The sequence below is a fragment of the Nyctibius grandis genome, chromosome 10 (genome assembly GCF_013368605.1).
Source record: "Nyctibius grandis isolate bNycGra1 chromosome 10, bNycGra1.pri, whole genome shotgun sequence".
NCBI classification, from domain to species: Eukaryota; Metazoa; Chordata; class Aves; order Nyctibiiformes; family Nyctibiidae; genus Nyctibius; species Nyctibius grandis.
This window is the reverse complement of record NC_090667.1, coordinates 30,359,125-30,381,685: the sequence shown is the minus strand read 5'-3', so window position 1 is coordinate 30,381,685 and position 22,561 is coordinate 30,359,125. Positions and strand designations below refer to the sequence as shown.

The following is a 22,561-nucleotide window of genomic DNA, read 5'->3' as shown; positions in this document are numbered from 1 at the left end:
GAAGAAGGCAGCAGGCAGCCCTGGCCATCTCTTCTGCGAGGCTAGTTTGAGGAATTAGCTTTGTGCATCACGTAAAATCCAATCCCAGAAGCTGCGTGCGCTTACAGTGTGCTTCTGCAGCGGAGGAGGAGAGAGGCTGAGCTGCAGACCCTCGGGCTTGCAGAAGGGCGAGGGGTGTCCCGGGGAGGCAGGTACCATTTAGAGACGCCTCCTGGATGCCTTGACCTTGTGCAGGTGTCCAAGTCCTGCTTCACCTCCCCAGGAAGAGAAGCTTCACCCAAGTTCCTCCAGCGTTAGCAAAATCGGCAACTGCTTGAAGTAGTGGAGGTTTTCATGCTGAAGACTGCTCAGATTTATGCCAGCCTTCAGGAACAGCAGGGATGAAAATGCAGCTCTGGCTTGGCATGATGGGAAGCCCACGGGGCGCAGAACAAGCACAAGGGGCTAATTGCAAAATCAGAATAATTTGAATATAGATGTGCTGATTTGCGCTCACCTTCAGCTAATATTTAGGGGGCGTTTGGGTCAGTGTTCCCCAAGTTTAGGGTCAGGGTTTGGTGTGGGCAGGCTTCCCTGAACCCTCTTTCAAAAACACAGAAGAGTGCAGGAATAAAGACCTTTAAAAAATGAACCTCTCTCCCAAAATGCAGTACAGCAGAGCCTGAGCAGTTATTAAAATAACAAACCCTTTCATTTACTACATTCAAGCATGTTCAGGGTAATTTTTCTGCAGAAGTGGCTTGCATACAAATATTTTTAACAAGGTAAATATATAATCTTACAATAATAGCTCCTAATTTTTCTGTTAAGCTGATTGCTGGGGGAGCACTGTGAACTGGTTCTGACAGGTCAGAGGCAATGTCTGTTTGCTTTTATTTTTTGGAGTAATTTGCTGGCACTGAGTCGCAGCCACGAGGCACAGGCTGCAGGTGTGGCTCCGGAACGTTGGGGTATTGTTCAAATAAAACTGTTAGATAGCAAGTATCCAGAGGCAGGGGAAGCAAAACAATTTTTCTCTGCCGTGAATTCCTCAAATAAGTGATCATATGGAAAATAGAAAGCGAGGGCAACACTTCAGGGACATCTTGCAAATATTCGACTTGTCCGTCTCAGCATATTCAGCAAGAGCCCGATCCACCAGCCTTAACCATCAATTGCACATTGACTTCAAGAGAACAGGAACAGACTGTAAAGTATTTCTTCAGCGTTAAATTTATTTAAAGAAGAACAAAAAATATTTCTGCTCAACTGTGTATTTAGAGACTGTTTACAAACTCCGAGGACTCGCTTCGCTGAACTTTGCTGTGTGCATTTGATCAACGGCTGTAGGAACTACAAGATCAGCTTTCACTGGGGGAAATAGCGTTATTATTCTTACATTTTGCTCCAGACTTGACAGTGTTCCCATTTTCACAGGAAACTGCCTGAGTTACCCAGATGTGGTCCGGCAGCCCTGTGTCGGGTTGCACTGGTGCGGCACCCACCAGCAGTTGCTGAGCTGGCTGATTTTAGCCTTTAGTAAGGTGTGGGGTGTTTGCATGTTTTTCCTCCACCTCAAAATCAGGGGTTTTGCCAAAAATTTCAAAACTTAGTGAAATCTGGGAGAGGTAGGAGGGAACAAAAATAAAATCGATAAAACCAGAAGAAAGTAAGGGCAGAAAGAAGCAGCCCTGATGGACAGGTTGACTTTTTGCTAGATTTCTGCCTCGCTGAGAGGAAAAGCATATTCAAGCTTTATTTTTCCACCAGTTCAGAAGCAGATCAGGGAGGAAAAGCTGAAGCGCCCAGACCCTGACATGAAGCCAGGATCGGGCACCTACAGCCAGAGGAAACATGTTTGCACCAAAGCATCTGCTGAGCCAAGGCATTTTGTGCCCTGACTCTTCCCCTGTGCCGGGCACAGGAGTGTGAGGACTCTGCTAGTGGTTGCAGAGAAATGGAGAAGTAGCAAAAGACTTTTAGCCTTCCCCTCCCAGGCGCACACACCACTGCCTCTTAATTTACATGACAAATGCACTGTGCGTACCCTTTGTTTGCACAGTGATTTAGACATTCATGATTAGAGCTCCCTTTCACCATCCAGACCCGATGTTCATTAAAAAAAAAAAAAAAAGATGACGATGGAAGGAAAAAAAATTGTAGTCTCTTGGTTGCCTAGACCCAGGCCATGTGTTTGGCTGGCGTTGTGCCTGCTAACGAGTCAACCAGATTGACTAAATCAATGGTGCCAGTGATGATGGATGGAGTTTGTTTGCCTGCATATTTTCAGCAAATGGCTTCTTCTGTTTTCCCTGTTTACCAAGCCCCTTTCAGCAATGCTGGGGACAAGCTCCATGTACCAATTCAAGTGGCTTTGTAGCAGGGTATTTTCTCAGAAAATGGGGAAGGAGCACGGCGCTCCATTTGAGGAATAACGAGGCTCTCGGCACCGTTTCAGAGGGACCAGGGACAGAACAGCCAACAGCTTGCCGTGACATAGCAAGGTGTCTCATTATGTCCAGCTTCAGCAAAGGTCCGAGCATGCTGGAGGGGTTGGCTGGGCTCATCCTTCCCCGGCGCCGAGCTGCAGAGAGGACGTCTGAGCATCGCATGCCATGAGCGCAGGTCCCTCTGGGTGATGAGCTGTGGGGATATTATCACTTTGTTTCGGAGAGCCCTCCTCATGTTTTCACTTGGCAGAGGCTCAGATCAGTCAGTACAGTAGTCTGCCAGAAATAGGAGCCAACTTCCATATAAGAGCAAGCCGTGGAGGCAGGAGTCAGTGCCGTGCCGGCCGGTGGGGTGGTGCCGAGCCCCTGGTCCGTGCCGTGGGTGTGGATGGAGGTTCAGCACCTGATTCGCATTAGCCCAGCTGTGGGAAACCACAGCAACACCAGCTCCAGTGCCTCTCTGCTAAATGGAGACGTCTGCACTTACATGAAACCCTTTCTGTTCTTTCTAACTGCTTTCTTTTTCCAGGAGAGGAGAAGTTTGTCTTTGCAGAGCGTGTATATTTATTCTGAAAATGTCTAAGCAATGTTCTTCTTGTGTTCTGTATGAAATGTGCTGTATTATACAACGTGCATGCTTAAAATGATGGCTGTTCTCATTCACACTGGGGATAATTGATAAAAATAACTTGAATTTCTAATCTTGGGTTTAAGCTTTTATATTTATTTTGTCTTTGCAAAAATAAGATGTAAAGAGCCGGGGAAAGCAAACGGGTGTGGGGAGGGGAAGGGGCTTAACATTGCAAAATGAGGACTGTCAAGCTGACTGTGCTGCTATTCTTGGACAATGATGAGCATTTTCTCATAGAAAGTTTTTGAATGTTTTCTCTTTTATACTTGCTGCAGAATGCAGTGCGTCATAATCTTAGTCTTCACAAGTGTTTTGTGCGAGTAGAAAACGTTAAAGGGGCAGTATGGACAGTGGATGAACTAGAGTTCCAAAAACGAAGGCCACAAAAGATCAGTGGGTATGTCCACCATGTTTGAACTTCTTAGCCTAGCTTGGATCATGCTTACAGTTTAACGTAGAGGCTTTTGGCTGCTAGCTGGTGTTAGACCAACCACAGGTGGTTTCGCATTGTTTCAGTTAAGGGAAACCAAGACAAACATCTCATCACTACTGTTTGTATGCCCACCAGTACCCTGACCCTGCTTGCTTGGTGTTTGTTGCATCACATGCTAGTAGCTTTTAGGTGGCAATGCATATTAACCCTCACAAACCATTTGCTTATGCTTATTGCATTTTATTTTCTTTTTCCTTTTCCCTGTATTTGATGTCTGTTCTGTCCCCGATCCCGTGTCCCTTTGTTTCCACTTCATCTCCTTTGCTGCTGCTCTTGTCCCAGGGTGCCATTCGCACCAACCTCTCACTGCATAAGTGCTTTATCAGAGTAGAGGATGAGTTTGGGTCCTTTTGGACTGTTGATGATGAAGAGTTTAAACGTGGCCGTCATATTCAACGAGGCCGTCCTCGAAAATACTGCCCTGATGAAAACTTTGGCGAGCTTGTTGCACAGTAAGAGCTTTTACTTGCTTTATTTTTTTTTTCTGCTGTTGCTTTGCTTTGCATGATTTACCCATCTCATGTAGACTTGCATTTCATGAAATAGTGACATCACCTTTGCTGCTAAAGAAGCTAAATTTTTGATTGTTATGTGTATTTTGTGTGTCCTACTCTGATAATCCAAATGCCTGTAGTAATAACTCTACTTTGACATGTTTGTTACAGCATTTGTTTATAGTGCAATGTAGACTAAAATAATTATCCACGCTAGTGCAGGTATGCTGCTGTAGACCTGTCAGGAAGACAGATATATGCCAGGAAAGGCTTCAGATAAGTTTTAATTCTGATATTTTCCTTTGCTTTCAGTTGTATGTCTTGTTTTGCAGCTCTTAATCAGAGATAGTGTAAGGTGCTTATAAGACAGAAACGCTGAATTAACTTTAAAAACTTTGAAAATGCAGTGGGACCAGCTGTAAAGATTATAATCAACAGGACATCTTGTGCCTACAACAACCATGCAGAAATATTCCTGGGGTTTCCAAAGCGTTTTTCTTTGACCTTTACTCGAAGGCCATCTCTCCAGGACCACTGATCCTGATCCCTGTGGGAGGGGCTCAGTTAAGACTCTTCTCACCATGACCTACTCCCACATGAAAAAAAAAAAAGCACATTGAGCAATAAAACTTTTTGGAGATTTTTTGCATTGGCACTTTTTATCTAGTTTGTATTCAATGATTTTTTTATTATCTCTTCTGGTGGAACCAGTGATATTTAGGTGCCCGCAAAAGAGAGAGCAGATATGCTTGGCATTTGTTTTCCTCAAATCTAGCCCCTGATGTAAACTTAAGATGACTAAAATAAGGGTCCGAAATAGCACACTAGAATATTTTTTATTAAAACAGCCTTTAGGGCAGCGTGTGGTTTTGCATGGTCCATACTGCAGTGCAGCAGTACCTGCCGTCGCGCCTCCATGCCCGCAGCCCCAAACTGTTTGGGGCGGTGGCGTGGGCAGTCCCTCACCGGCACCACTTGCCGTTTGCCTGGCAGGAAATAATGTGGCTCACATCCTCTCTCGTTGCTCCATTGCGAGGGACTCTGCTGCCAGATACTTGGAGAATAATCCGCATGAAGTAGTATTTACAATGTCCTGCGATGCTTTTGGTCATAGCCTCCTCATGATGGACCTTTACATGGTAACTGGCTCCCAGGCACGACGAATGTTGGAGAATTTCTCCTGAGCACAGCTAAAAATGAGCAGAGATGCCAAGATGTGCTACTAACGCAGGGTAGTAGAACACATGGCGAGGTAACGTCGAGAGATAATGATGTTCCTTATTTAGTAAAGGCAAATATGATAACCGTAGCCTGAAACGCAGATATTTTCTTTAAATTTAAAAAAAAGAGAAACGAAAGAGAACTTGTGTGGAAAAACAGTCTCAGCTCTAGCTTTCTGGTGTGGGAGGAAGCATTACATGCTTGAAATGCTCGCACAGAAGTTGGTTGCATTTAACTCTCCTTTTTATGTTTTTCTTATGCAGTAACCCTTCTCTTATTAAAAACATACAGACCAGCCACACCTACTGCACACCTCTCAATGCTGCTTTACAGGTAAGATTAATGACTGTAGCAAATATGCAACAGAGGCATGTGTCTTCCCCACTCATTTCAAAATATATTAGCCTTGCTCTAATTAGATATTAAATTTTAATTCCGTTAAACTTTTTTCTTAAGTGCATAAAGCATCATAGTCCCTGGAGGCAAACACATATCAGGCTGCTTCAGCATTAGCTAGATGCTTAGCATTTTGAATATTGTGGCAAAAAAATTAAAAGTTCACTTATTAATATTTATCAGCAGTATCATAATTTCCATCCTCTTATTTCAGAATTTCACTTGAGGCAAAAATACCACAAGTGTAATTACTCTAGCACAGCTATTAATGTGCTGAATGATAGGATACTGCGGCACGTGACCTTCTATTGTTCATGGGTTTAAAGAGAAAGCAGATCATTTTTCCCCCTTTTCTTTTAAGGGCTATTTTTGCATATCTTCCTATTGTTGGTAAAAAATAAACGTCGCCATTCCTATAGAAAAAAAAAAAGATCATTTTTATTGGTTTAAACTGTACTGTAATTGTAAGACAAAAATTCTGTTTTTTTCACGGTGTGGAAATACACAAAGTGTTGGTGCACAATTAATAAGTCGCAGCCTAAAAGTGTACGCGTCTCCAGCCCTTTTTCGTGTGCTGTGTATCAGGTTGGCATTTTTTCCCCCTCTCTGCAAATTCCTGAGTCTATCTCAAAACCCGCAGGTAAAGTCAGTATCTGCTCTATGAACCAAAGACACAACTGCATTACCGTGCCCTGAATTTGCAGGGGGGTGTGTTTGTGTGTGGGTTCAAGCCTGTTCCATATAGTGTGAATTAATCTGGGAGGTGACGCTGCGTGTGGTTGCACCCCGGTTGTTTGTTGAGGGTCACTTCTCGAGAAGTTCGCTGATGACCATGGATGTTTGCTTGGGCAACCACGTTTTGTGGAAGGTTTAGCAGACTTCGCTTTTCAGAACCAAGAAACAGATTGGTAGGAGAAAAGCGATGCTTTGCGTTTCTTCTAATTATTTGAGTTTATGCGGTAACTTCTGAAAGGCAAAGGAAAGCTTGTTTAAATGAAGCAACTGTAAATACCATTCATTAGTAACTTATTTTCCCTTGAGTCTTGTGAAGTGTGATTTTTAAAGACTGCTTTGTCTCTTGAATAGTATTAAGATTACAAGCACATTTTACATTCATGAGGCTGAAAGGCAAAAATGAAATGATCCTGCATTTCTTCACATTGTTAACTATGTGACTAATTTCAATTAATATGCTTATCATACGGAACTGTTCGTGTTTTATTTCTGAAACACGTGTCCTTGTCGTCATCTCCATCCATTCTTGTCTTTTGTGATAACCTCCAAACCGTTTCCATTTCCCACTTTTCCTGGAAGTGGCACGTACTCGTGCCCCCCCCCGTAGCATCGTGTGAACCAAGTTGATGGAGAGAAGAGCCTGGGTCGGGTTTGCTGCCACTGTGGCCCCTCTAATAAAAGGGGGCGAGTGATATTTGTTGCACTGAGACAGGTCCTCGTTTAGGTTGAAAATACACCAGCAGTTTCCTCGCTCCTCTCCTGCCCCGTTGCATTTTGGAGGCAAAATCACGGCGGGTGCTCGGGTGCTGTATTGGGGTTTGGGTGCGGGTGGCCGGTGCCACCTGGGCAGTTCGGACATTGCTTGGGCAGCAACCTTCCTCCTAGGACACAAGGCCACTTTACCTTCCAGTGCCTACGTTCAGTCTAATTAATAATTAACAAGCAACGTTCCCCTGGCTTTTGCGGGCATCTGCAAAGACAGGCTCTGCGCATCCCCGTGAGCGCAGTGGCTGGGGGACGGTGCGGTGTGCTGGGTGCTGCCAGGAAGGCAGGCTGTGTTTTTCTTTTCCCGTTAAAAAAGAAAAACCCCTTCTCTCCTCCACCCCGACCCCTCTGACATCTCCTCCATCTGTTTTCCCTTGTGGCCAGGGAGAAGCAGCAGCTCTCTCCCCACTCTGTGTGTGGAAGGTATGGGGACCGCAGCTCCCACCAGCACACTCTTTTCCCAACGGGTCACCGGGGGCTTCCAAAATACCCCCTTCCCCTATTATTATCTTGATAGCAGATACTCCTTGTGTCCCACCTCTCCCCCAGAAAATTGCTGTACTGCAATTACAAGTTATCGCCATGGGTGAAGAACTTGAGTCATTATTTTGCCAAGTGCAGGAAATGTGAACCATTCTTCGCATCCCCTAATCACAATGAGTTTGCCGGTTGTTGAATCAAGAAGATAAAAATAATCCTCCCTGTTAGAATAGCTTTTGTAATCACATGTGACACGTAGGGCTGCGCATGGAGAGGTCAATGTAAGGAAGAAAAAAGGGGCTGTGCTGCTGAAGGTGCTGCAGTCACGGCTGGTCGTTCCCCCCCTTCCCATCCCGTCTCCCCCTGCCCGGTCTCTGGCTGTGCCTGCTTGGGAACAGCTCTGCCGGCTCCGATGGCAACGAGCAAGGAGTTTTGTCCCATGAATTAGGAACAGGCAAGAGTGTTTGGTGGGGAGTACGTTTGCATGAATTCCCCTCCCACGGGCAGGGTTTGCATCATGCAGACCCGGAGCCTGATGGATTTTTTTGGCTCCACAGCCAGCTGACCTTCCCCCAGCGCAGGTCGAGCGCCGCCGAGGCAGCGTCTGTGGCTCTCCGGCAGTGACACGGCTCAGAGAGCTGCGAATGATGTCAGCTGCATCCAGCTGGGATGGGTGAAATGGTTAAACGTCCTCCAAGTCCCTTGGAAAGCCGTGCATCCCATCCCTGCCAAGCGCTGGGCTCCTCTGGGGCTCGGGGCTTCTGCGCTCCCACCGCTGCCGCGCCGGGCACAGGCTGTGCCGTCAACATGAGCTAATGCTGACACACAGTAAATATTAGCAGGCAGAACGGTGGGAATCAGAAGGAAAATATTTAACAGTTCATTCTCTTCCTACAAAGATTTCCATTTAGAAAGTTAACTCCAGTGTGCCTCTGCATGGTATTTCTTTAGAAAAAGGAAAAATCGAAATAAAATGGTCAGGTCTGTAATAGCTAAGGTAAAAGCTGAGTTGCTGAGGCCTAAAAAAATTTCGCATGGACTGGTTCAGCACTCAGGTAGATCACTGCAACTCGGACTGATCCAGTTGGTGCTAACTGCAGCTTCCACTTGTGTCACGAGAAAAACCGAACCCAGTAATGCCGCCCTCCCGCTTGGTGCCCGTTGCTCTGGTAGGAAGGAGTTATCAGCTGAGCAAGTTCTGATTCTTTTATCCCATTTCATTAAAAACAAACTCAAACCTACACCTAAGCCAGAAAAAAACCCCAAAACCCCAAACATAATTTTGCAAAATGAAAATAGGAAAAGGACATTTTATTTTTTCCAGGGGGTGTAATTCCAAACAGGGAATGGAAAGCTCCGTCCTCTCACAAGCCAATACAGCTATGAATGCTTAAACCCAGATGTAAATGACGTTAAATTTCCCTCGGTGGAATCAGGGTAATACCTGTCAGAAAGCACAATATTTAAGAAAACGGTAATTGCAAATAATGTAAATGTGGAGAATGTTTTGGAATAAGCGAGTGTGTTGTGCAGTGTGTGAAAACACGAGTCATGGCTCCTCATGTATTTGTTTGTGTCCCTGGCAGGCTTCAATGGCTGAGAACAGTATACCTCTATACACTACTGCTTCCATGGGAAATCCCACTCTGGGCAATTTAGCCAACGCGATGAGGGAAGAGCTTAATGGTGCAATGGAGCATACGAACAGTAACGGGAGTGACAGTAGTCCAGGACGTTCCCCTATGCAAGCGATGTAAGTACGGCAGAGGCGCGTGCGTGGCTCTGGGCATTGTCGTACCGTCTGCTGAAGTGTGGCTCTGGAGGCCTCCGGGGTTGGTTCCTGAGGTCCATGGATGGAGCAGCAGGAGTAGACATCTCCGTTTGGGGACATGCTGGGTTGATTAGAATATACAAGGGCCGTTTACCAGCTTCCACATAAAACCAATCAGCTCAATCCAGACTGACAAACACACAGAGCTGTAAAATTGTTAAGTTGTTTGCAATTCTCTTTAAACCTTGCAAAACTGCTTTCTTGGAGAAAAAAACAACCTGATTTCTCTCCCCTTTGGTCCACACAACAAACACGCTGGTGGGGCAGAGCTGGGAAATGAGCTTGTTTGGCGGGTCCGCAAAAAAATACTCCGCACAATGGTCTTACTAAGCATTAACGATGGCACACGTGAAGGTCTGTGTGATTTATAGATTGCTCTTAAAATATCAAAAGGAAAATTAGTAGGAGTATTATAGCAACAGACGGCGGTATAATGAGTACATATATAACCACATGAAGTAACGGGGGATCGCCGTCCCTGCTCAGCGTGAATGGCACCCGGGCAGCGAGCTGGCGCAGGAAAGGGTAAGGCAGGAAGGGTGGGATGCCCTGATGGGTGTGTTCGGTATTTATGGGGTGACGGAGTGAGTTTGCAAAGCTGTAAATTCCCCCCTCCCCTCGAATTACACACCGGGTAATTGGCGGCTGGCGAGGAAGCCGGAGTTTATAAGTCTTGTAGGTCTCTGAACACTCTGCAGAGCGGTTGGCTACCTGTGCGGGTGCCCGCGTGCGAGAGCTGCCCTGCCTCGCTCCTGCCTGTTCCTTCTGCCTGTAAAATGACTGGCTGAGTTGCCACAGCTCACATTCCGCATTAAAAAGAGAACTAATTTGTAGTCTTTTTACTTCAAAGTAATTTGAATAAGGGATTTACAAAAGTAAGTCTAAATCAAAAAGTAGAAAAACATTAACCTAATACCACGGTAGTAATTAGTTGTGAAACTAATTAGCATTTAATGGCAAAAAAGTTTCCCACCTGCATAATGTGTTGTCAGAGGGGAGGGGGCACGAAGGAATCTGAGGCTCTGGGTACTTTGATATTGCAGCATTTTAAATCAGTGCACAAAGTGCTTTGAAAATAAAAATCTTTAAAGATGGCAACATTCATTTTTAATTAATAATTAATTTAAACATTGTCTTTTACCATTTACTTCAAAACCTTCAAATCATGTGTTTAGCTTTTCCAGTGATTGTTTGTGCAGCATTAATTATCTCTCCCAAAGTAGCGTTGCATGACACACTTTCCATCTCTCACAAACGGATTCATCTTGAGGCAGTTTTAGTCACAATTTCTTATCCTCTGCCCGTGACCACGTAGGGCCGGTGTGAAGGAGGAGCGGAGGGACGTGGCATTTCTCCAGAAACAAGACTTCTCCCAAGGGTTTCTACTGGCCCAACAGACAGGGATGAACGTTTATGATGTTGCGTTAATCCAAGTAATTATTTTTTTGCAAGTTCAAGGCTAGCGTAGTTCGTGCACTTCTCGTTTCACCTAAGGTTTCGTTATCTTTGAAGAGTCTGCGAGGAGGGGAAAATAACTGAGTTGAAACAGGCTAGGACATCTTCCAGACCTGTGCATAGCCGTGGCCTTTGTTGCACTTAATAATCGTCTCTTAGCACATTGATACCAAGGTGAGGGGCAGAGAACAAATACTGGAGAGAGAGGAGGACGGGGGGAGGGATGCCTCATTTTCATTATTCACCAGAAAATCCAATTTTCTGTTCTAATATGGAAATGATTGTTTCCTGAGTGTTTTCATTTTCTCAGAATTGATAATATATGTGTTCTCTGCTGAACATTTCTTTTTGCTTAAGTAAAATGTGGCCGGGTGATGTTCCAATAGCAGCCTCTGAGCTTCTCCATTAAAATGGTGTTTCTAAGTAGTTTGAAGGGATCTAAAGCCAGAACACCGTTCACACAGTGAGGGATTTACCCTGTTTACTAAATAAAACCATGAGTCAACAGCAGATTTCCAGACGCCGTGCAACCGCTTATTTTCCATAAATCTGCTTTGTTAATGACATTTTCAATTTTTTTCTCAGAACAGATTTCCTTGTCATAATGCAAATTATTTTTTAAACAATTTCAGTATATTAGAATAAATCAAGCTTTAAACTTTATTGTAAGGTTTAAAGGACCTTGTTAACATGACAGCTAAGAAGTCTAACACTTTAGCTGAAGTCTTATTACCGCTCATTCGTTTCCTTTTTATGACACATTGAACCACGGCTAGGGTTTTTTTTCCCCCCCCTTCTCTCTCTCTCTCTCCTTTTGAAACACTAGAAAGTAGTTGCATAATTACAGCTTGGGGACATAACACTTTCATCCTGATATGCTCCAAAGGTAGCCACAAAGCAAACTACTCCATGCTGTGTGCACCACCAGAACTCAGTGGCTTTAAACAACAGTCAGCTTTATTAAAAACTCCTCTGTTCCCAGAGTGGACAAACAAAAGAATTACTCAGATGTGAAAAGAAGGGGAATCTGTGTTCAGCAAGGTTATTTATTGTTAACCCCTTCTGGAGTCTTAGGAGTCTGCTTAAAAAGAATGTGCTGAAATTCTGCTACTATAAAGAAGAAATGGGAAACCCGTCCTTTTTTTTATTTCTGCCCCCCCCAAGTTTTCCTTCCCCAGTTTGGAGTTTTGGTGAGGTGGTAAATAATAAAGATTCAGACTTACTTGAGAGAGATGAAGGTCTCCTTTTGCCTTTGAGCTTATTTAAGCTTATTTATTTCAGTTACTCTGAAATGTTTGAGCAAAATCACAGATTGAGTAGGGTTTCCTCCTCACATGCCACTTTGTGGTTAAAACTGACAGAGTACACAAGGAGTTGAATTTTCTTTTTGTTGTTTTCCATGCAGATCTCTCCCCGGGGGTTGTGTTACCCAGATAACCCTCCTAATTTGGGGGATGGCGTTTTTGCCATCTCGCTGTCTGATGTTTGTCCAACGCGTGAGCTGCTGGAGGAGGCTGCCGAGGGTGGGCCTCCCCGTGGCTTTGTGGCCCTCTCTGGCTTTGTCTCGCGTGGGGTCGAGCACCCCTTTTCAGAACTTGGGGCTTGCTTTGCTTTTCGCTCTTAATGTTTTGTTTTTTTTTACTTCTGGGAACCACACCAAACCTCAAAGAGAAACTCAGTTAAAACCACTTGGTTTCACCTGCTTTCGTAACAAAACCAGGAGCGGGGCAGGGTTTGCTTTGGAAAGGTTCAGGGACCTTTGAAGGAGCTTTCACAATATTTCAGGTGATAGCGAGCGTAGTGGGTACCTGTCTTATCTGCTGACACCCGTTCACTTCTGCCCTCCGGCCGAGCACGAGGTGGTGTGGGGATGTGGTGGGACACCGAGACGTGGCCCCTGAGCAGCCTTTGGAGAAACTCCCGTCCATGTGCTGAGGCCACCTCTGCTGCACGTGACGTGCGTTCTCCTCTCTCCTTTGAAAATTTCCCATCTGTGTTTTCAAAAATAATACTTTTCTTAAAAAAAAAAAAAAAAAAGCCTAACAGCAGCATCAAAACCAGAAAGCCAACAAGCAAGACTTTTAAATTAAAACAGCAGTAAAAAAGATCAGTGCCATAAAGCACACACTTTATCAGTTTCTACGTGTAGCCGCTCTTTCTCCCTTTTTCTTCTGTTTTTCATTTCATGTTTTCTCCCAAGTGAGGGGCCCCACAGCCTATTCATAATGTAAGTTTTTCTGGTTGCAAATAATCAGCATGGTTTCACGTTCACTAGGGCCACAAGCCACCGGGACGGTTAGCATATGCACACCTCTGAGACGGCGATACACTCGCGAGACTTCTTATGCGCTTAAGCTAATTCTTGACCTCTGATATTTGAATCGTCTCCTCCCAGTCTCCCCGCCCCACCTCCATCTCAATAATTAGGTCAAAAACGTCTCTCTCTTGTGATTTTTTGCAAAAATTACTCACTACGCAGAGGAATCTCTTTGCTCCCAGGGATGTGTTGATAGGACACGTATTTGTGAATTTGTAGGGAGAAGGTGTGTGTACGTGCATAGTGCATCACTTCTCCCCACCGTTCCTTTGTTGGATGGACTGGAAGGTGCAGTTAATACTCAAGTATTGATCTAGCACTTTACAACTCAAGAAGTTGAAATATGCAGGGACTTGAAAGGCATTCACAGCTCACATTAGAAATGCGTGCAGTCAGCAAGTTAGATGCTTCCTAAACTGATCCAGGCTGAAGCCGAAATAAGTGAATAGGGTGTGATACAGCTTTGCACGCTGTACGAGCACACAACCAGTTCACGCTTGAGGTAGGCAGGGTTGCCTTTGGCTTGTGTGTGGATACTGAGGACACATTCCCTGTTCAGTGATTTATTCTTGCTGTCCGTCAGTGCAGTGGAGTACAATCAGTATTGTCATTCCTGTCCACACAAAACGTAAAATAAAATGCAGCGATTTTAAATCATTCATTTGAAAGCAAAGCTGTGCAAGGAGAGAAAAAGTTCTTACAACTGGAAGTTTGCGCTTTGGGTTATGTTTTCACGTAGCCTACATGAAAGGGTTAAATCAGCCTGCATGTAGAGAAAACAAGACTCTAGGAGGTGGATATCAACTCAATGAGAGACAGAGTGGGACTTGAACTCATTAACACTTTATTTTAAGGGATTGCCTACAACATCAATTATTTAGGAAGCAAACAGGGTCTCTGTTGCTGTGTCGCATTATTAATACTTGGTAATGTCAATAAAATCCTACTTTCCTATAAAGTCCCACCAACAAGACACTATTGACTCACATGGCTATTTTACATTTCAAAAGCTGCCAAACGAAAAAAAGAAAAAGAAAGGTAATTTGTATTTGTATAGGATTTGTTGTAAATATGATTTACGAACAACATTTTTCAATTTTTATCATGCCCGTTTTGAATGACCAAGCCCCGTTCCCCTGCGGGTTATTCATGTGCTGTGCCGTAATGAGAAATTTGGCAGATCTCATCTCTTTAGTACATCCTTGTGCCCACCATGAGCTGGGGATCATGTTCTGCCTTGTTTACAGCTGACAGTGTTATTATTCTCGTTAGGACTGTGCTTTCTTATCATATTGTTGTGTTGAGCGAGCCTTTTCCTCTCTGTTTGTGTTTCCTGGCAGGGCTTTTCTTCCCTTATTGACAGTTTGTAAAAATATGCATTAATTTGGAGTTTAAAGCATGTATCATGGTGTCTCTTTGCTGTGTTTGCTTGAAGTTGATTAATGATAGAACCTCACTTGGGGTCGTCCTCTGGAGAGTTGTCTCACAGGTTCTGCATGTTAACGAGAGACGCCGCACACGCAGCGAGCGGTGATTAGCCCAGCCTCCGCCGGCTCGGCGGGCTGACAAACTGCAGCTTTGCCGTTCGGATGCTTATTCTGCTTATTTATCTAAAGATTGTATTAATCAACTTAATATGTCATCTGAGAGCATTTTCTCTCAATCCCGAGACGGAAACCCTATCGCAGTGCTCCTCCCAGAGTGTTTTCCCAGGGAAGTCGAGCGCTGCCTGCCTGGCGTAGCCTTCGCTTGGCTCCGGTGGCCAGCGCAGTAGTTGAGGGTCTTCTTGATGACCTGGAGCTCCTCGGCTTGGCGCACCAGCTCTGAACCCCCAAACCACTTCCCCTTGCTCCCCAAACCACCCGAGCTGTCGGAACGGTTCTTTAATGAGCAACATGCTGATTGACCGTATTTTTGTTTTTCCAGGCACCCCGTGCATGTCAAAGAAGAACCGCTAGATCCAGATGAAAATGAAGGCCCGCTATCCTTAGTGACAACAGCCAACCACAGTCCAGATTTCGATCACGACAGAGATTACGAAGATGAACCTGTAAATGAGGACATAGAATGAGTATGTCTGACATCGTTATCCTGAGAATGAAGATGGGAAGAACACGTCAAACTTAGCTGTGAAATCTCTCCATTGTTGTACAGTCTGGAGGATTCTCAGTCCACTTTGACAGCTATGAAATATGTTAACTCTTAGTGCCATCAAGTATCCCATTTGGGAGTATTTTTGATTTTTCTACTTTTTGTTGAAAAAAGGAATTTGTACTCTGTGCATTGGATGGACTTGTTTGGTACTTGGGATTTTCCTCTCTTACAGTCAACATCAGTGTTGTAAATTTGCTAAACTGATTCACTTGCATTTAGCAGCCAGCTGTGGACTGCAGGTCCTGCCAATTTTGGACACTTGAGGACATCAAACTGAGCATGTACACCTGAACTGCAGATCAAGTCTTTGCCCAGATTTTAAGGATTCCAATGGACAACATATTTGCACAGTACTGCATGTTGATTATCACTGCCTTTACTCCATTTTTTTTTTTTTTTGGTTGGTTTCTTTTTTTTTTTTTGCTTCCATTTGGGATGGGGAAGGCCTGTGTGTGCACGTGTGTGGATATGTGTGTGTGCGTGTGAGCGTGTATATCGGGGAGGGGTTAAAAGAAAAAATTATCCCAAACTTTTTAATGTATTGCTTTTATTCCCCCGCCCCGCTTCTCCTCTACCATTTTAAGTTCTGACCTCAGGCCTCATCTGGGCCCAGGGCCTCTCGGAGGCTTCAACGTTTTCTGTACTTTGTGATGAATGTTAATAGGTGTTTTTATTATACGAAGCTGAATGTCATTGAATTGTTTGTAGTTTTTTCTGTCATTCATTCCAGTTTCCTTCAGATGCCACCATGTTTTCTTTAGCTATGGAAAACATTCCATTTCGGTGTCTCCTTTTTTTTGTTGTTGTTGTTTTTTGAAAAGGTCCCAAATGCTGCACTATACATGTGGAAGGGTTGTCCAACGGAGAGAGAGGAACGAAGTACTGCAAGAATGAGAATGAATGACAGATGAACATAGAAACACTGTAGGAAGCAACACAGATTCATTCCACAAAGCAGTATTTTTAATATATATTTTTTGTTGTTGTTTGGGTTTTTTGATTTTTTTTTTTTTTTTTTTTTTGGCAGCAACGGTGAATATTAGCAAATGCCACAAAATTGAACAGCACAAAGCAACATATGCAGCACCAACAGAGTTCACTTTTATTAGAGGATGAATAGTACAGTGGCAGGTTCTCGGTTGTTTAACACAAGTTCTAACGGGTCAGCAAATCTTCCTGGAATATCTAAGATTACCGAGATGGGCACCTATACATTTATTATTACGAATTTTTCTTTTCTATTTGAATTTGCAAATAGTGGTTGGGAAGATGACTTCATTAAATTGTTATTGTACGTGGTGATTTTTCACGGTTAAACATCAGTTCAGGATTGCTTGGTGGCATTAATCTGTTTGAATACAAATTAGATTTCAGATTGAACTTGTTACGGGAGTTAATAAGGACTGAGCCCCACTAATGCTAAAGTGTTAATTTTCAGCTGTGCAAATCCAATCCAGTACTGCAGTTACGATTGCTCTGCAATATTACACCAGCCAGTATGGAAACCTCGCCGGAGGAGACAGGAGAGCTAGGAGAGAATTCACGCCGGGGCTTGTTAGGCAAAACTGGCAAGGCTCTTCAAAGCAAACACGACATACAAAATTTATTGCGATAGGTCAGTAAACCTCGGTCACCAAACACCTAAACATTTTCATTCTGCAACCACTTTCCCGTCACTCATTTATTTATGTAGGACTGTAGCTTTTTTTATTATTTCAAAAAGCCTTTCAGAGCTTAATTTATATTCTTCTTTGTACCTTTTTTTTTTTCCTAAAATTACCAAAGATATTACACAAAGGTAAATTATGTTCTCTGTTATATGCTTTATCTTATGAAGCCAAATATCCTCTTATTGTTGATCAAAGGAGGTTGAAGAATTTAGAGGGAAATGACAAGATGTGGGCTATTGCTAACCTGAGAGGGAAACTGCTCCTTTATTCTAGAAAATTTAGAAGGCCAAGTAGATGTCTGAACCAAAGTTGTTACTTTTTATTTGCAATTCTTTACAGTGACCAAAACGAAAGTCTGTAAAAGAGGAATCGAGGAGAGCTTTTGAGGGTAAAACTAGGAATCAGTGTTACTGGTGGAGCTGTGAGAAGGGAGCTGGAGGAAGCAAAGACACAGTTATTTCACGGAAAATTAGAGTATCAGATAAAGGAGACAGTTTAATAAAATACAGAAGAGAACAGAAAAGCTCCCACAATTTAACTGGACCACATAATAGTATTTCTAGGATGAAATGAAAAAAAAAAACGCTTTTTTGGTCTTTGGTTCTACAGATTGTGTGCCACTTCTGTTTCGGGACTGTGCTGGGATGACTGCTTTAATTTTGGTTGATCTTGGCACATTTGCTCAGTTTTGTTTAGTTTTTGGTCAGCATTTTTCATAAGGAAATAACACTCCTGTCCACTCATAAGCTTTGGTACAAGAAATTTTATTGGCAGTTACTTTTATAAAATTCAACTCTGCTTTCTGTCTCAAAAGACAAAAAAAAAAAAAAGAAAAGAAAAGAAAAAAAGGGCAGTCTGTGGTCATTTGAAACATTTTATTTTTTTCGTTTAAATTATATCCAGGCAGCTTCGTGACGTGCCGGCGGTAGCCAGATGGGATCATGAGAATTGAGCCCTGTGCTTCTGAACTGAGTGGTTTGCTGGTTAGTTCGGTATTCAGAAGGGGATAAAAATCTGGTAGATTAGTTCATTCTCAGCATGTGTAGCTAGACATGAGTAAAGATAACAGCATGAGAAACTGTTAGTACGCATACCTCAGTCCAAACTGTTAGGGAATGAGTAAATAAAAAATACATTTCACTCAGTTGCACTTAGTTGTATGTCTTGCATGCTTAGTCTAAAGACTGTAGCAAAAACAAAAAAAATAAAAAAAGAGAAAAAGAAATAAAAAATTAGATTTTAACATATCTGGCAGGTGTCGCAGCCTTGCAGAAGAACCAACTGAAAATCTCAGGCTTTACATCAAGCAAACTTCACTATGATTTTTACAATTCTGATTCTGTATCCCTTTGGATATACAGTTGCTTCTTTAGGGAGGGGTTTATTATGTTGTACATATATATCCCACTGTGTCTGTGTGAGCCTTTGTCTTTGGGGGGAGGGTGGGGAGGGAGGAAAAGGTGGCAAGGTCCTTTTTTTAGATATCGTTCCTCAAAAGGAATAAATGCAGACCTGTTTGTCAAAACACCTTTTGCTTTTTGTGCAACTGCTTTATATTAACTATACTAAAAAAATAGCTTTGAAAAAAAAAAACTACTGTATGTAATGGAATTGCAGAATACGCTGCACATGTATTTTATTTAGTTATCCTTGCTTTAAGAATATTGGATGACATTTGCTGACATGTGGGAGAAAATCCCTGACTTTTTTTTTTCAGCTTTTAAATTGTAACATAGTTGACAGATTTTTTTTTTTTTTTCTCCTGTTATCATTGATCGAAGCATTTTTGTACAGTTTTTGTGTTTAAGCTGGTTTTTTTGATACTTTCCCACCCCTTCTGTTATCTTACCACTGCCTTTTCTGGCTGTCTTAAACAAAGTTCATATATTTGAAAGGAAAAAAAAAAAAAAAGTCGTTTAAAAAAAAAAAAGTTTTTCTCCTGCTGCAGTAAATATTTTGCATGATGAATTCCAGGGTCACACTTTCAAAGTTTATCAGTGAAGTAGTGATTAATAATGGGGAGTGTCAAACTATTGAACTTTTGTATAAAAAAAAAAAACTTTACAAGGTGCCAAGATGTAAAGACAATTTGTTACATGTTTTTTTTCTCAAAGAAAAGCGTACATTATGAAAGTTAGTACCATGTATCAGGTAAATCGCTGTCAGGAATGAGAGTCAAAGCCTTCCTTGTCCACAAAAAAAAAAAGTTTGTAAATGTAAAACCTGTTAGGTTTCTGCATTCAACTAGAAGTGAAATGAAAAATCAAGGCTTATGTAGAACAAGTGACCACAAAAAATAATTACCTTTTTTGATTCTCACTCGCAAGAGTCCCGCCACAGGTCCTGCATCTCCCCTCTCCTGGAGCTCCGGCTTCGGGAAGAGAGCGGGGCAGGAATTCTGGTTCTACAAATATGGAAGATCATTAGATATTTTATATATATACGTACATAAATATATATATATATAAAGTTTTTTAAAAATAATTTTGAACTATTGTAGTTTTCAGATCTCCGATAATCTCATGTGCATTATAGCATGGAAAAAAAAAAAATGTGTTTAAACTCTTTTGAAATCCTTTGGTACCTTTGGTTAACGAACTCAGAGTGAGTTTTTAGATGTTTCAGAAGTCATTTAGTATTCTAGTCTTGCGAGGTGAATTTGCAGTTAACGACTGCGTTTTAATGGGCCCAGAACAGGTAACACAGTATCTTCTACCCATAAGCCTTGATGAAAATGGTACAGTCCAGACTGTTAGCATGGTGCTTCGTGTGTATGTGCTGCCAGTAACAAGAATTTTTTTTTTTTTGATAAGGCATAAAAGAAACTCATTCCTTACATCAACTGTAATTCCATCATTCCATGTCTGTTGATACAGACAATAAAAAATGTTGTGTAGTCAGTACTAATTACTGACATTATAGCATTCTCAAATGCAATAAAAATGCTGGTTGTTCACACTGGTAATGCAAGTTGCCATGTCCGAAGTTTTTGTTTTGTTTTTCCTGCCCCGACGACTCCCGTGTCGCATCCCCTGAGGCCCCAGCCCCAACGCTGATCTGTGGAGCAGCTGGTTCCATCTCACCCATGTCCCGGCACGTTCATGGACAGTCTCATCATCTCCTTGGGTCTCCCCCAACCACATCAAATCGCAAGATATTTTAGTGATGGTTTCACAGACGGTCTGGACAGGGTGGTCATGTGTCGCTTGAGCACTGGAAGCGAGGAAGGTGCTGTCATTTGAAGAATTCATCCACTTTTCCAAGAAAATCCATCAGTGTTTGACCATTAGGGCACGGGGAGTTGGGGGTATTTGCTTTCTCTTTGGACTCCAACGGGGAAAGCGTGAAAGAAGGGGATTGGGGCCTCATGCAAACAGGGGTTTGCAGGATCAACCTCTTGGTCCACAAAACTATGAGGAACGAAGTCCCAAGTTGTGCTGTCACCTGAGACAAACTTCAAAGGGAAAACCCACCTTCTTTTCTTTTGAGTGAGCACACATTTATTTTCTTCATCAAGTTTTATAAAGAAAAATAAAATGTTTAATAACTAGCATTAGCAGCAAACCGAAATTTCAGAGGAGAGATTTTTTTCATGAATAATTCATTAAAATTTCACATCTGCAAGATTAGTCATCCAAATAAAATGCTAATGTCAAAAACATGCACCGTCTATAATATTCTCATCAAGAAATCTTTTTGCATATAATGATAAATGCTTAAATTAGTACAAATGATTTTATAAAAATATTCTATCATAAAATTATACCAGATAACTGCTTTTTTTTTGGGGGGGTGGGGGGAATCTTTGCACACTCACTTTGATGTCTCTTAAGATGGTATTGACTGGTAGATTTTAATAATATAGAGAATAAAATTTGGTTCTGGTTGTGTATTGCACTTTTATCACTAGTGAGATGTTAATAAACTGGAGAGATCCCACTTTTGGGATTAAAATTTCCCTAAGTTGCAGGCAGAGGGTGTTAAGCCAGAACTTGATGTGTGTTTTGTCAGGAGTGCTCTGCGTCTCTAAAACGTTGTGGGAGAGTCGCCTCCAGGTAGGCAAATACGTCCCCGAATGAATCCCAACAGGGCTCTGGGCTCCTCTGTTTGAGGATAATGTGTCCCCATACTGGTCACCAGGAGGGGAGCCAGGCAGGTCATGAGCTATGAAGCCATCAGAGATGACTTGGGTGTTTCACCTTCCCGGACACCTCAGCGCTGGCATGCCTGTCGCACACATGAGATGGGAGAGACCCGGCCATGTCGGGAGACCTTATTGCTGTCTACAACTACCTGCAAAGGGGTTGTAGCAAGGTGGGTGTTGGTCTCTTCTCCCAGGTAACAAGCGATAGGATGAGAGGAAACGGCCTCAAGTTGTGCCAGGGGAGGTTTAGATTGGAGATCAGGAAAAATTTCTTCACTGAAAGGGTTATCAGGCATTGGAACAGGCTGCCCAGGGCAGTGGTGGAGTCACCATCCCTGGAGGGATTTAAAAGACGAGTGGATGTGGTGCCTAGGGACATGGTTTAGTGGTGGGCTTGGTAGTGTTAGGTTAATGGTTGGACTCGATGATCTTAAAGGTCCTTTCCAACCAAAACAATTCTATGATTCTATCGTCGTTTGTCATCTACTGACTTTCTGTGGCCTCTGAGTTAAGGAGAGCTGCTGGAGTGGGTGCCAAATGCAGCTTGTGCTGAGGAACTGGCACCGAGTTGAGGAGCAGGACCAGCTCTTCCTCTCCTGCTGAGTTAATGCTGTCCCAGCAGTGGATGAGAGCCTGGCTCTTTGCTGGATGTCGAACACAAGGTTTTGTATCATCTTTGTGTTAATAATCCCATTTCTCCTCCCTGGCAGCCATATCGTGGAACATCACAAAATGCCTTCCTACTTCACAGCGCTGCCACCAGCAACAGCCAGCTGGGAAATACCTTTTCCAGTCAGAAACGCTGCTTTCCACCACAGCTGAAAAACGCTTTTATGGTCAGTGGTGAGGCAATGCGTCTCTGAGCAGTTTCCAAAGAAAACGCGAGCCAGTGCATCGTTTTTCTGGGTTTCTCCTGTACTAGAGGGAAAAGCAGCAGAAGATATGGAGGTCCCAGCACAGGAGCTGGAGGCCAGGAGGACACAGCAACTGATGTGCACACCCAGCTGCTCTCTGCAGGTGAGCTGAAAGGTGATATTTAACTTGGGCCACGATCACAGAGTATGACAGATTTCACATTATTGGGCTAATTCAAGGGACTGGCAATTCTTGGTGCCTCTCGCTCACGTGCAGACACACATACACACCCTTCCTCACAACAAAGTGTAATTAGCCCTTCTTGACCTATTAATCAGGCTCCGTCTTCAATGATGATGTTAAACGTTGGTTTAATGGTGTGTTAATCAGGGCCATCTTTCATCTTCGTTGCACCAATGGTTAATTCCGTCATGTCACAGGGCTCTTCGCCCTCATATTGCCACGTTGGTGGCAACAAACCACCGTCTCCC

At 43.1% G+C, this 22,561-nt stretch overlaps 1 protein-coding gene across 5 annotated transcripts in view; it reads left to right on the top strand.

Annotated features, from left to right (window-relative positions):
• The window catches only part of FOXP1 (forkhead box P1), a 111,854-nt gene extending 93,366 nt beyond the window's left edge, over positions 1 to 18,488 (top strand). For all 5 annotated transcript variants that reach the window (XM_068408490.1, XM_068408491.1, XM_068408489.1 and 2 more), the window contains exons 12-15: positions 3,336 to 3,457; positions 5,532 to 5,601; positions 9,231 to 9,397; positions 15,174 to 18,488. In XM_068408490.1, coding sequence (XP_068264591.1) covers positions 3,336 to 3,457; positions 5,532 to 5,601; positions 9,231 to 9,397; positions 15,174 to 15,318 — 504 coding nt within the window. In that variant the 3' untranslated portion in view covers positions 15,319 to 18,488. The remainder of the gene's footprint in view (positions 1 to 3,335; positions 3,458 to 5,531; positions 5,602 to 9,230; positions 9,398 to 15,173) is intronic.
• The last annotated feature ends 4,073 nt before the right edge of the window (positions 18,489 to 22,561 follow it).